Source organism: Glandiceps talaboti, chromosome 16 (genome assembly GCF_964340395.1).
Source record: "Glandiceps talaboti chromosome 16, keGlaTala1.1, whole genome shotgun sequence".
NCBI lineage: Eukaryota > Metazoa > Hemichordata > Enteropneusta > Spengelidae > Glandiceps > Glandiceps talaboti.
Window position 1 is genome coordinate 4,685,361 of NC_135564.1, and position 15,000 is coordinate 4,700,360.

At 34.3% G+C, this 15,000-nt stretch overlaps 1 protein-coding gene across 1 annotated transcript in view; it reads left to right on the forward strand.

The window, feature by feature from the left end:
• The window catches only part of LOC144447331 (leukotriene-B4 omega-hydroxylase 3-like), a 5,373-nt gene extending 4,098 nt beyond the window's left edge, over nucleotides 1-1,275 (forward strand). The window contains exons 8-9 of the mRNA XM_078137297.1: nucleotides 157-304; nucleotides 1,104-1,275. Of these exons, the coding sequence (XP_077993423.1) occupies nucleotides 157-304; nucleotides 1,104-1,275 (320 nt within the window). The remainder of the gene's footprint in view (nucleotides 1-156; nucleotides 305-1,103) is intronic.
• Nucleotides 1,276-15,000: the final 13,725 nt, after the last annotated feature.

Sequence of the window (15,000 nt, forward strand, 5' to 3'; positions counted from 1 at the left end):
TATGAACTTGATGCTAGAATGTTAACGAATCAACAATATCTGTTTAGCATAGATACTTGTTGCATAGATTTCATACATTTGACCCTGTCCATCAAATATTATGAAAATCCTTATTAATATGATATATGATATGAAGTACGCACTTACTGTTTTTAGGTGAAAGACTTGGCATAAGTATTATCAGCTTACACCATAATGTCCATGTATGGGAAGACCCAGAAATCTACAATCCATTGAGATTTACACCAGAGAACACCAAGAACAGATCTCCACATGCATATCTCCCATTCTCAGCAGGTCCAAGGTAAGAACAGATCTCCACATGCATATCTACCATTCTCAGCAGGTCCAAGGTAAGAACAGATCTGCACATGCATATTTACCATTCTCAACAGGTCCAAGGTAAGAACAGTTCTGCACATGCATATCTATCATTCTCAGCAGGTCCAAGGTAAGAACAGATCTGCACATGCATATCTATCATTCTCAGCAGGTCCAAGGTAAGAACAGATCTCCATATGCATATATCTACCATTCTCAGCAGGTCCAAGGTAAGATTTCCATCTGGTGACGAGTGACTTAAAAATCATTTTTTGATTATAATTTTCTGAGATACTTGGATTTTATTACTTGTATGCAGTAATGGTAAAAAGACACTTTCACATTTGCAATATGGTAGACTAAGAACTCCTCGTGGATAGATCAGATAAGATTAAAGATAAGCAAATCAGTATGTACGTAATAATTATTAACCCTTCATACTCGACTAATGACATTATCACATTTGTATATAATATTATTGTTATCGACAATTATTTATGCAAGCTGTTTGTATATATATATACACACACACACACACACACACACACACACACACACACACATATATATATATATATATATATATATATATATATATATATATATATATATATATAATATATATATTCATCCTTTCGACTAGCTAATAACACTTCTTGACAATTTATGCAAAATAACGAAATTGGGGAAATGGTAGCTTATCTCGCTGTTGATTTTATGTTTTGTTTGGTTATTATGATACATTGTTGAATATATTTTATTTTCTTTATTGGTTTCCATAGGAACTGCATTGGTAAACATTTTGCCATGAATGAAATGAGGGTGACCACGGCATTGGTTCTCAGGAAATTTAATCTGGCAATCGATGATTTCAAAGTAATACGTCGATACAACGCTATTGTTTTAAGATCTGAAGGTGGTCTTCCTATTAACTTGACACCAAGGAAATTATGAAATCACTTACTTTTCTAGTGTGAAGTTGAACGCTTACAGAAAATTGTACATATTGGATAATATTTGTCTATTTTGCAGCAAAATATGTTTCATTTACATTATTGACAATGCAATAATACAATGCAATGGATTTACATATGATTTAACACGATCTGCATGGTAACAAGCTGACCATGGCAAGACATTCAATGAAAGCATTTACATTGCAAAAGACTCATATAATTACGTACTTGTCCAGTCTAATTTTAAAGTCAACCAATTAACACACAAGTCAAGGAAATATTCGTTTTATTTCCTGTACATTCAACCGCGATAATTCTTCAACGACGTATACATAACTCGCGCGAAGAGAGAAGGAAATTCACTGACACGTACGTCAGACAAATCTTCACATTCAGAACAGGTATAAATTTTATAGACATCTATAGAATGTGTCAGTAGGGAACTTGCAATCCAGACTGAGCATGCTCAGACGCAAAGGACTAAGGGATTATTTGTGGTTATCATAATAACTTATCCGGAGCTACCCACATGAAATAATCCTCCCACACTGGTCAGGGTAAATATGAACTGATAATTGGTGGTTAAAAACAAAGTAACACTATTGTTTACAATACTATTTGATTAGTATTTATTATCACATTTCCCATGATGCAACATTCAACATGGCGGGTTTGCAAGTTCCCTATTGTGAAAGCTTTTACAACAGTAGCTGCTGCAGTTGTCCTCAGAAGTTTGAAATTATACTATCGTTAAGGAAGCCAATAATTATATCATACATCATCCGATCCATAGCAATAAAATTAAATTTATATTTTTTGTTTGATTTTTTTCATTTTTCTGACCTCATGATGTTCTGTTAACAAGTAGAGAGGTTTTTTTGGAAATTCTTTGAGTTGAATTGAGTTTTGATGAGACCATCCAACAATTTCAATAAAAGTAAAGCACAAAAACATAAAATATAGTCTCTAGCTATCCTTTTAAACTGAAAGCTATCGTAATGATCGTTTTACAAGTAAATTGTTTTGAGTGTTGTCACCTAGCTACATATGAATGTGAGTGCAAATAATAAAATATTGAATATTAACAGGCATATCACAAATTCCATTGAGTTTGGGGCGAGTAACAATATTATAATTATTTCAAATAATTGTAAGATGAATAATAATGAACGCCAATAGTTTTTCTTAAAAGTTCGATTTAAATGAAACTATTTGGCTGATCCTATTTCATAGTATATATGAAATTAGTGGTTTTAGATCTTTTGTCCCTTATGTCATCCTTTCAACTTCTGAATATTGTAATATGGCCTATGGCTTAGATAACTGATTGACTAATTCATTACATTAGGTATTGATGGTACGTGTTACATGTGTTCCTGGACTTGATGTAATCAATCAGAAAAAAGACAGAAATTCAAATTTTGTCACTTTTTTATTCCCAACCTTCACCAATCAAATTACATAAGAGTGTAATATTAATTTCCTTGCATACCAATGGATCCAATCACATAATGATTAAATGTTAATAGCAAGTGAATACAATGTAATTCCGTTAACCAAATAACATATACCGAAAATGAACACAACTCTTTAAGAGTAGTGGTTTTATAATGTTTCAATTCTTAACTAATTCAATTTTTTTGTTGTAGAATTTCGATCCCAAATCTACATAATTCCTTTGACGAATGACCAGATACCAATTAAACTTTCTTCTAACAAGCACTGCAATTAAAGGAGAGAGAGAGAGTAGCGGTTAGATAAACTAATACAACAAATGGTGCGCCAAAGATTTGTCATTTTTTCTGTTCGTTCAAGAAGAAATCCATTGTCGATTACTGAAGTCATATAGTAAATGGTCGACTTTTCTCATGTACTAAACGTTTTACTCAAATATGCTGTCCATAGTAGTTTAACTAAATGTGAATAACATTTTAAAATCAGTACACTTTTATCAAATTCAAACCTCAATCATGAACAAAACATACCTGCCAGGTGCTTGCCAGCTTTTCCCAAATTGAACAACGTCGTCGGTCAGAGTTCCATCGGGCATGCGCAGATCATTGTTGTAGTCTCCATCGCCATTACCCAGTAATCCGCATACTTTTCCATGCATTTTGGTGTGCAAGTTAGCTTTAATGTGGTTTGTACCATCCCATGATACCGTAAATTTCTCAGACGCCGAAACCGTTGTTCCACTTGGAGATCTTTGTAAGGAAACGGCTTCACTCACGTAATACGGATTTCTATTCATTGCCATACCATTCACCTGTGTTGAAATACATAAGAAATCCTGTTATTGTGTGTGCCCGCCCTCTATGAACAGTGCTAGTCCAAGTGTCATTCTACTGCTACCAAAGAGTTAAAGGTCAGCTCCTAGTTTTTCACCTCCATCATGTCAGACGCACATGAAGAGACCAGGACTAAAGCCTGTAAAATAACTATGTAGGTATCAAAAACGTATGAGTGTCAGCGTCAGAAGTTAAATGGCGGTTCCAGAACCAGAACAAGGTTTTATATTATGAAAATTTTCACTTGGGTAGAAAAGCTGATAAACTTAGCTTGTGCCATTTAATGCCCTGATCTCAATATGAAGGAAAACTAACAACTTGCATTCATTACGTTAAAAAATATAAAAGGTATATCTGACACATCAATTTTGATTTGCTTAAATTCAACACAGATTGACATTCATTAGTATTCATTAGTTATTTTACTTTACATGTATAATAGATTAAACACACATGCAAATACTTGTTGATAAAATGCCTTTGTGAATAGTACTGGGAGAGTAACATTATGTCAAAAAGGGCCAACTACAGTTAACATTGTTCCTATACTAGATATATCTCATAAAGTTCGTTTAGTGTAACTTACTAATGTTATGCCGGACTTATGTAACTCGATCACACTCTCACTGGGTGTATCCAAACCAACTCGAACAGTGACAGCAGAGACTCTAGAGATGTCATTACCCTTCATCACACCGTGTTCAGTGATTGACTCAACCCTGAATGTCGGCGGTACGGCTCCACAACCGTCGGTGAAAAGTACATACGAACAAACCCCTTGATAGTCATAGCGAAGTCCATCAAATGTAGTTATATGAGGATCACCATGTTCGTCTCCATCTAAAAAGGTAAAAATGTTGTATATACCTTTTTATAACAATCATTTTCATATAATCTTCAGTCATTGGTTGACATTGTATCATAAAGCGAAAATATCAAAATTTGAATCAGGACATATGTATTATGAAAACAAAGACAGTCATATTTGTGAAGGAGTAACACATTATGATATCAATACCCTTGAAGTAACATAAGGTGAAATTGCTGAACAAAACATATCTGCTATGACAGCCTGTCAACATTCAGAATGGACACAAGGCTGTGTGGTATACTTACCATCATCATTATGATCTGTATTTGTTGCATCTGAAATTGCAGTTGAAACAAATAATTAATAATTAATCCGATGTTTATACCAACATTATCTAAGCATATCTTAGTTATTAATAACTATGTATCAAATAGTATAAACAGAAAACAGTAACATAGCAACCAGAATCCAACCATTCACCAGGATTCAATAGCTTGCCGAACTTAATATTCATACCATTCCAAGACAAGAGCATGATTTTAAATGACAATACCTGCTGGCTTTAGTATTTATGTTATGATTTCTTGATTTCTCTGGCAAAACTGGAGACACATACATGATGAGTGCACATATTTGAAAATCAGTGTTTTCTCACCTGCATGATCTTCACAAAACTCCACGCCTTGGTTTTCTGAAAGTAAGAGAAAGAAAAGATATCATTGATTGTACCAATGAAACATGTATATCGCAATATCCAACTGGGATTTGACTTAATTGAATGATTACTAAACATATTAATGGATAGGCTTTGTTGTGGTTACGGACAGAACAACTGGAAGTGATACTCACCACATAGTCCACTGCATTCTGGAGAAATATAAAATGGAAATTGGTTAGTACACACATAGAAATAATATATTGAATTTATGATGGGTCAATATAAATACATTGACATTATGACTCAATTAATAAGTGATGTCCGTTATCTATACAAATTATGAAGCAGCAAAGAAAGGAAAACAGGTTGACATTAGATTGTTACATAAGGAGGGAGGGAGGTACGTAGGTGGGTAGATAGGTGGATTGTGACAATTAAAATGTTAAAATAAAATAATGTTAATCTGGTACACTTACCACAGAATCCACTGCAGATAAAACGCACATCACCTATCACACCCAGAGAATTTATATTCCAAGTAAAAACATCGCCACCTATAGAGCAGTCACTTTCAACGTCAGCAATGTCATTAGCAGTTAACGCTGCAGACCACATGTGAAATTGTGTTAAGAGTCCAACGAAGGCTTGCTTATTGACGTAACCACCACGTACTGTATCCTGTTCTTGTCCCAATACGAGGGCTCCACCACCAAGAATGGTACTACCAGTTTCTAGATTGCTCCCACCATCGTAATAATGGCCATCCATATAGTATGCCCATATGCCACCAGTTGAGGACCAGGTGGCACACACATGATGCCAGCCCCCATCGTTTGCATATAAGGACGTAGTTCTACTGGTAAGCTTGACATATAGCCTCATGGCAGATGTATCGTACATGAGAAACTCATTATCTGTACCTGGGATGTTATACGAGACAAGCGCTGCTGTCTGCTGTCGACCAGACTTCATCCAAATACATGTAGTTACTGCAGTTAAATCAGGTATTGTCATTGGTACAAATATTTCTGTGAAGGTGGTTGTTAAATTCAGGGCATCTCTACAGCCTGTGTTTGTATCTGTAAAATCTCAAATGAGAATACGATATTGAATGGTTAATAACATTAATTATAATATACACTGTATACTATAATACACAGCTTTGATATGAGTACACAACTTTGAACAAATTTTTGCTACGTTATTGACTCTTGTTATAAAATATTAAGCAATGTATGTTACTTGTTTGAAATTGATATTAAATGGGAAGAACATGTTATTGTAGTAGTTCTAAGACTCGACACAATAAGATGTGTTAACATTCCTCTGCACATGTTAGTATTCTCATTATTCAACAAATATAGTGTTTCATGGCAATAATGCGGTTTAATTTCACCCTGATAGATCTTGGAGGAACCCTCTAAGAGCTGTTATTTAATCTGCATTTTCTTTAGGATACACTGTGTGTAATAATACACGATGTGGTTTATCTCGAACTTGGCAATTTAATTCTAATACTTATATTAATAAAACGTTTAGGTAAATATTCACATTGTAATAAATGTAATCTTTGTCAAACATTTTGTTATTTAAATAAAACCAACCTACCACATACTCCACTACACACATTATCAACATCACCGGTCACTTCCAATGCGTTCATGTCCCAAGTGAATACATTGCCACCAATGGAGCAGTCTCTTACCAGGTCAGCTATTTCATCAGCTAGCAACACTCTTGACCACATGTTAAACTGTGTTATGGTACCAATCAAGGCTTGGTGAGTAGCGTAACCACCTCTAACCTCATCCTGCTCCTGTCCAAGTACCAAAGACCCACCCCCTGTAATCACTTTGCCAGTCTTTAAACCATTGCCACCGTCATAATAGAAACCATTTTTGTAGAATGCCCAACTACCATCACTGGAAGACCACATGCCACACACGTGATGCCAAATACCGTCAGTCACAGTCAATGATGTTGATCGTGATTTTGACTTGACATATAGCTGGAGATTATTTGCATTGTAAAAGAGGAATTCATTGTCCCCACCAGCAGTATTATATGAGACCAATGCAGCATTCTGCTTCTCGTCTGTTTTCACCCAGAGACAAGCAGTGACGTCAGACAAATCTGGGATAGGTGTTGGCACAACTACCTCTGTAGATGTGGTTGTAAGGTGTAAAGAATTGTCCACATTGCAGTCCGGTTCCTGTTCCACTTCATCGATACCTGGCAAATATCATCAAATGACAACTATTACGGTATACTTAGTGTTTGAATTTGACCCATTTTTTTTTTAGCCTAATGGGTTAGCATAGAAATACTTAACTTAATCAAATGCATGTATTTGTGTGTAATCAAGGCCCAAGTTTATAACAGTCTAAGAAATCACAAAATTAATATAATTATTGACAATTTTACCTGACCTAGATCTTTAAGGCCCACATTTCAATCTCCATGTCTTAGAAGAAGACTTTCAACCATACAAATCTAATTTGACAATGAAGACTAAGCCATTGATTATATACATCATGGTACGATTTAATATGACGATTTGTGTCAGAAGATAATAACAGCTTTTCAAAACAGCTCCCATCATGTCTAACATCGGCTTTCAATGATAAACACTGGTCGAAATGAAGTCAAAACAATCTAGTTAGTTTACTGATAGATGTTATGTGTTAAAATGAAAATAAAAATTCATTTTTCTTGTAACTGAAAATGTAGCCACAAAAGAAAATGAAAATCATTTTAAAAGGGTTTCGTGCACATAGTCAGACATTCCCACAGCTAACACCTGAAATGACTTCAGTTCCAATGCAAGGAGAAATTAAAACAAAATAACAGCTAGATAACGAAAGAAGTCCGGGCCGAACTACATAGGACTGGCTATAGTACACCCTTGCGGTAATGTATTATGATAAGTATTGCCATTTAGTACAAGTATCACTAACTAACATTGCAGTGTGTCAAACAAATAAAAACATTGGTAACTTACTTAGATATTGCTCATACCACTCTTCCTGTAAAAACAGATATGTCAAACGTCACTCACGAATGATAATATGATACCATTCGAAATGTCCAAATGATCATGTTTTGATATTTAAAGATATTTACTTGCTTTAAATCTAGAAAACGTGTTTATACCCATACAGTGATTTGATAAGTTACTTTAACTTGTTTGTCGTTAAATTCGCTCTCCATTTACGACAGTTTGCTGTTCTCTATTCGTATTCATAATTGAAGTCAGACTGTGCATGAGTTCTCTATTCTATCAATATTTCAAAGTAGCAATAGCTGGAAAGTCTGAAATCTGCCGCTCTTTACCATGATTCTAGTAAACTATTCACCACACTAAGCATACTAGTAAAACGAAATTTTATTAAAATCTTTCTTACAGTTGTAGGTTCATCCTGTAGATATTCGAAAATTTCCTCTTTAGCACAAACTTCGGTACAACATTCTTCCCCAATGTCCTTGAAAATACTTCGCTTGACTGGGCCACGTAGGAAACCATGAACTTCTTCATTGCCTAGGAAAACTGCAAGATTGGCGAGTAAAATTGATATGATTTGTATTTTTGCCAAGTACAAACCATTTGCTTCTAATTTGTCGGTTCTGAATTCATTGCTAAGTTGTTGCATTTTTTTTAAGTCAGGGGGAGATAGTTCTGAATTCAATCGGAGTCCTACATTGTTTAAAAAATATAATATATATATATATATATATATATATATATATATATATATATATATATATATATATATATATATATATATATATGTATATATATATATATATATGGGGGGGGGGTCTTTATATCATGCAATTCTAGGCAATCGGATGCTACAATATTTTGAACATAAACAAATATTTGATTTTGGTTCATTTGCACGATATAATATAATATGTTATTGGCACAATCAAAGTACATAGCATTTTGATTTTCAATTTGTAAAATAATGAAAACGTCTTTAATTAATCTGGTTTTGGTTTTGCAGTAAGAAAGTCTTGCCTGTTTGCCCACATCTTATTTTCAAGTTCGACTATTTATGATAAATGCCCCTTTTGTTAAACACATACCTTTGCTTCGTTTCTCCTTTCTTAAATTGTTGTGTACCTATGACAAATTCAAAAGTTGATGTACTCATTAATTTCACTTTTAACGGGAACGCACTCCCGGAAATAGAGACATTTTCGTCATTACATGATTTGACATCACCTATTATTACTTGCGATTTCCGAGAAACATCAAGTTGCTCTTGTGCCTTTATAGGGTATCCTTTCTATGGGCTATTGCATCATGGGAGTCAGCAGAAATAATGTATTCAATGGTTGAACACTGAATATTCATGACAACATTTTTACACTAAATTGTATAGCATTTTTGCACTCATGGTACATGGTGCACTGTTCCTCTGAAACTTCACTAAACATGAGATTGATAACGATATAGATAAGATGTGTACATATTCCATGCTTACTAAATGTCTACAATCCTAGGCACATTTGCCTTCAAAACATGCTTAATCATGGGACATAGTTATGCGGCAAAGAAATACGAAAAAACATCTAAGCTGAGTACATGGGTAGATGTTTTGCAATCTGGGCGGAACATCCCTGTTTAAAAAACATTCATCCACGTAGCCGTAACCCACCTACCTGCTTCCTCATTGGTATCCAAATTGGTACAATTCTTACTAATGTTTATGTGAAATCTTTGATCGACTGAGAAAGTGTTGGGAAAAGTTATAATGCGTTCCCAAAGCGGGACGTACTATACCCTGGTCCTTCATTCTAATGAATAGTTTATTCCAATGTATTATGTAGGCACACGCACACATGGCCATTTGTAATATCAAACAACTCCGGCTGTAATAAGCTTAGTTTTTTAATTAAATATTATAGTAATGGCCTTCGAAATTTAATAATATGTGATTTTATTAATCTATTTCTCCGAAAAGATTGTACGTGAAACAGCTGTTTGTTAGAACCGGAGCCCGTCAATACGTGTCCAAATGATTCAAACAATTGTACTCGTCTTTAAAAAAAATAAGTTTTGAGTAGATTTCTTTTTAACGTATACATACTTGTCGTTGGCCTAAACAAAGAAAAAACGTTAAAGTTTTTAAAGGTTGGAGGATCTGTTATTTGAGTATCTACATTGGTATTACCTCTTCCACCAGATAAACAAAGTTACTGTACTCAAATAAATATATTACACGCTACTCTTCATGATGGGGTAGGCGCCATCAATTAAATACTATGTTTGCCGTCCATGAATTTCCCCCAAAACCTACGAGGAAGACAGGGGAGAAAGCAAACACAGGAAAAACCCACAATGCTAACATGCCACGTGCAATTAACGTTTCTGTCGCTGCTACAAATTGTACGTTATTATAAGTGACTTGCTATCATTAGCACAGTGTGGCGCGATATTGTTTTCAGTTTTCTGGCCTTCAAATAGGTAAAGTCGATATCGTTTAAGATATCATGACAAAATCCTCTATATCCACTTCCTAGTGATAATTTGTATTGATGGACTGTGTATATTTCACCAACATAATTGATTTTAAATGACATTGGGAATAGAAGAATTACCATGACTCTACATCTGAGAAAATTCCTAATTCACGACGATTTGTTTGTTGTTTTGTTTGTTGTTGTTGATTTTGTTTTGTAGTGTGCTAGTAGTTGTTTTCTGAATACGTGTCTCATAATAGTATTGACCACCTACAAGAAATTCATCATAATTTTGCTGAACAGTAATATTTGTATGTGATTGATTTCTTCAATAAGTTGGCAATGTCACATTCAATAACTGGTGAAAACAGTGGGGTGCAATATAATCGTTAAAAATAATTACAAAGAAAATGCTACAAAGGATTGAAGATATACACCATAATTAAGCAAAATCAACAACTCGATGGCCGGAAAATTCGTAACGAAAGCCATATCACAAAACAGAATAATCCCATGAAACTTGTTGCGCTCCGCACTATAGGATTTTCCCAATCAAGTTCTGACAAAAATCTGTATACAAAGCAAAGCTGTATCCTCCATTGATAACCACAACAGTTTATCTTTTTGCCAAAAATGTTTAAACCGATACGGCATTTTTCCCATCTAGTTGGGTTGTTCAATATCATTTATAGCAGAACCAGGTTTAAATAAAAAAATCTCTAGTCTTCGTAAAAAATTTCCTCACTTTACTATTGATTTGTAAATTAAAATTTCGGTGCAATACGAAGTTAAATCCATTAATTTAGACTGAACTTTTGCACAGATGAGCTTTCATCTTACTATTTTATAGTCTACAAGCTGTTTTCGAGACACTAATAAGGCTTGCTTACTTTGTTGAATCTCGAGCTCACCACATGACGTTGTGAGTCACTCAAAGCCAAAGTGTGAAAGGGTTAGCAGTTTTTACATCGATATCATCGTAGCTGTTTACAGAAGTATTTCAATTGTAACAACATTTGGTCACTCTTGTCAACTAAAGTTAAGAAGAATACGTGATAAGGCGATCATTCGATTGTCAGCAATACTGGTGTCCAACAGCATGCCCACCACGAAATACAACGTTCATTCATGCAAATATTGAAAGTAATGAGTTGTTGAAACCAGAAGTTTTGAGCTATGGCTCATTTTCAATGTTTAAAAAGCTGTAAAGTTATTAATCGAATTGAGTAATTTCTTTTAACTCACCGCTTCACCATGGTCTTTCGCTGCAGATATACAGACCATGGAAACCAACACCAACGATAGGAAGATATATTTTATCACCATAGTAACCTAAAACAAGTCGAGAACAAATGAACGAATAATATATGCCATACATATTACACATACACACAAATGAAGACTGGATGGTCTCAACAAAACTCAACTCGAAGAGTTTCCAAAAGTAAAACATGTATCAAACAGATACATTTATATTACACAGTGTTGGTATAAAGTACAAAATGAAATGATACATATGATGCATAGTAGTGGGAAACTTTTCAGTTACCTTGTCAAGTCTTTACTCGATGTTACTCGTAGTACAGAAAACTCTACAAATGAATAAAATAACTATCATCAAGCGAGAAATAAGCTCGAGAATTAAGTTGTTCATATCAGATTTATAAAGCAAACATATGTTGCCCTAATATAGTGTCACGTGGTTGGTATCAGTGACAGAGAAACTGATTGTGGCCTGGGTGGAGAACTGGTATCATTAGTGATTAACGTATACTTACCAACAGATTACACTGCACAGCTAAAGAACTTACATTAGAAAGTAAATTTAATAAGGAATATAATGGTATTCTAAGATTGGACCAGCGAATTCCAGTTTTAAGATACCTTGTTATTTGGTTGATAATATTTTTTTTATTCTTAATCTGTGTATTTTGTAATAAAGTTTTAAAAGGTCGTATGCGTTATACTTCTCTAATGTTATAAAGTTAATGTAGTTTACATGGGCAACGAAAAATGTTGGTATAATGGTGCTGTGTATTTTTTGAAACTCGAGATTAGTTGACTCGTGGTCATTGAATTAATTTCTCCTGTTTTGATATATGACCAGAAAAAATAATTTGTATGACACGTTTCATGGTATTATTTCTAACTGGAAGTATCAGCTTGAATGTTGAAAAAAAAACACGATCAGAAGATAACACTTTTATTATCGCTCCAATGCATGTGTTTCTAAATTTAATCAAATATTTGCCGAGTATGCAAGTCAGTGGTTGAATTCAGATGCAGTATGATAAAGTGAGTGGATTATTGACTTAATCCCCTGTCATATTTTGTAATTGAAGTACTGATGTTCATTCTTTGTCGAAAAATCAGAGTACTTTTAGATCGGCGATATTAGATGACAACCGACAACGGAAAATACATTTATAACTACAAGTACTATTATACATTTTCCTTCGATGTAGTCTTCTAATTTCATCGTTACTAAAGAAGGGCAAACTGAAAAGCCGCATTAGTTTGATGAGAGACCACAACCGGTAAATAACCAAAGGTCATCCTATATCGAACAACCCATATAATCTCAGGAACACATGTTTCGATGTATTAAAGTGTACTTACTGTAATACCTTTTCTATCGAGGTGAATTAGTGTCAAATAAGTATCGGATGAAATACTGATATTTTGGGTTGTTTGCACGTTAATATTTATACAAAAGTTTGTGGATTACACACCCATACATACAAACACACACACACACACACACACACACACACACACACACACACACACACACACACACACACACACACACACACACATATATATATATATATTACGCTCTGCCACTGCGGTATAGAGCACTGTCTTAGCAGATTGATACTCACCGAGTTATATATATATATATATATATATATATATATATATATATATATATATATATATATATATATATATATATATATATATATATATATATATATATATATATATACTATGCATGAAGACACTCGTTTGCCACGTAAGCAAATGTGTTACAAAGGCCATATATGCTTTTATATATTCAACCAGTGGCAGAGAGAGAGAGAGAGAGAGAGAGAGAGAGAGAGAGAGAGAGAGAGAGAGAGAGAGAGAGAGAGAGAGAGAGAGAGAGAGAGAGAGAGAGAGAGAGAGTGAGGGGAGAGAGAGAGAGAGAGAGAGAGAGAGAGAGAGAGAGTAAAGTTCACTCTGAACATAATAAAAATCAGGAGGTGTTTTATACCTTGTATGTTTGCAAAATTATTCGCTACTTTTATTCACCCTATATTTAAATATGAGGCAGTCGATTACGAAGTGAATGTGTGTCTGCCTTAATACCTCTATATAGGTGAAAGTATAGACAATATAATCATTATTTAGAGTAAAATTAGGGTTTTTAGGACAATTTTAAGAAATTTTATGTCCCTAAATTACTTCATACATGTCCATTTAAAAAAAAGAAAAGAAAAGAAAAGTCAGATACAGCAGTCAACATATTCACAATCGCTTTATTTCACGACCTGCACGATAACAACCGAATTGGCAGCAATATTTTTCATAAAAAATTCAGAATACGAGTTATTGTAACAGTAAGTTGAAATGTTGGTTGAAACTGTATATGAATATTTCTATTGTTGTCACATGTCATGGCACCTACAGAATCAGTTACTGGCGTTGCTTTATTTTCAATACTAATTATACTATAACAAGACGAAAACAGGTGTAGTTTGAAAACGTGTGATATAATCCAAGTGTTTGAATTGTCCTTGGACTCAACATGGAAATTGTAATAGGAATTCATAACTAAATTCATAACATTAAGACGTACCATTCTATGTTGGACTACGAGATATGTAACTATATCAAAGTCTTCGATCTGACGTGTTTCTCGTGCCGAGGTCATTTTTGCAAAATAATTTCAAGCCAGACATCTTCAGAACATTCCCATCAAATGTAATTTAACAAATCTGGTAGTTGTATACACAACGGGTTTTGCCCCTAAAGTACATGATATTGCTTCGTGCATTGCAAAACATTTTGAATCAAAGACATTGGTCTCTCCAGTTTCAATGATCTAAGTCGTCTCACAAAACACAAACAGATAAACAGACAGACAAAAACAAATTTAAACAAACACGGACACACGTTTATTTCGGAGCAAACGATACTGTATACTAAGACAGTTTGGAGATAAAACATTAGTATTGATGTATGGCATGCAAAAAACCCCAAAGCTTTAATTGTCATGATGACACATTAGGCGTACCAAAGCGTGACTGGTTTACAACAAACGCATCAAAGTATTGCTTTTTATATCGCCCATTCTAGAGCAGTCAGAGCAACAGCGCCCTCTCTGGCAAGTTTTGTCAGTTGGTCATGAATACTCTAATATCTTTTTCCTGACAAATACAGAGTGTTACATTATAAGAGGTTTCCCCATAAACCTTTGCAGGAAATCTCCAAAATGGCTGAACCTTCTTA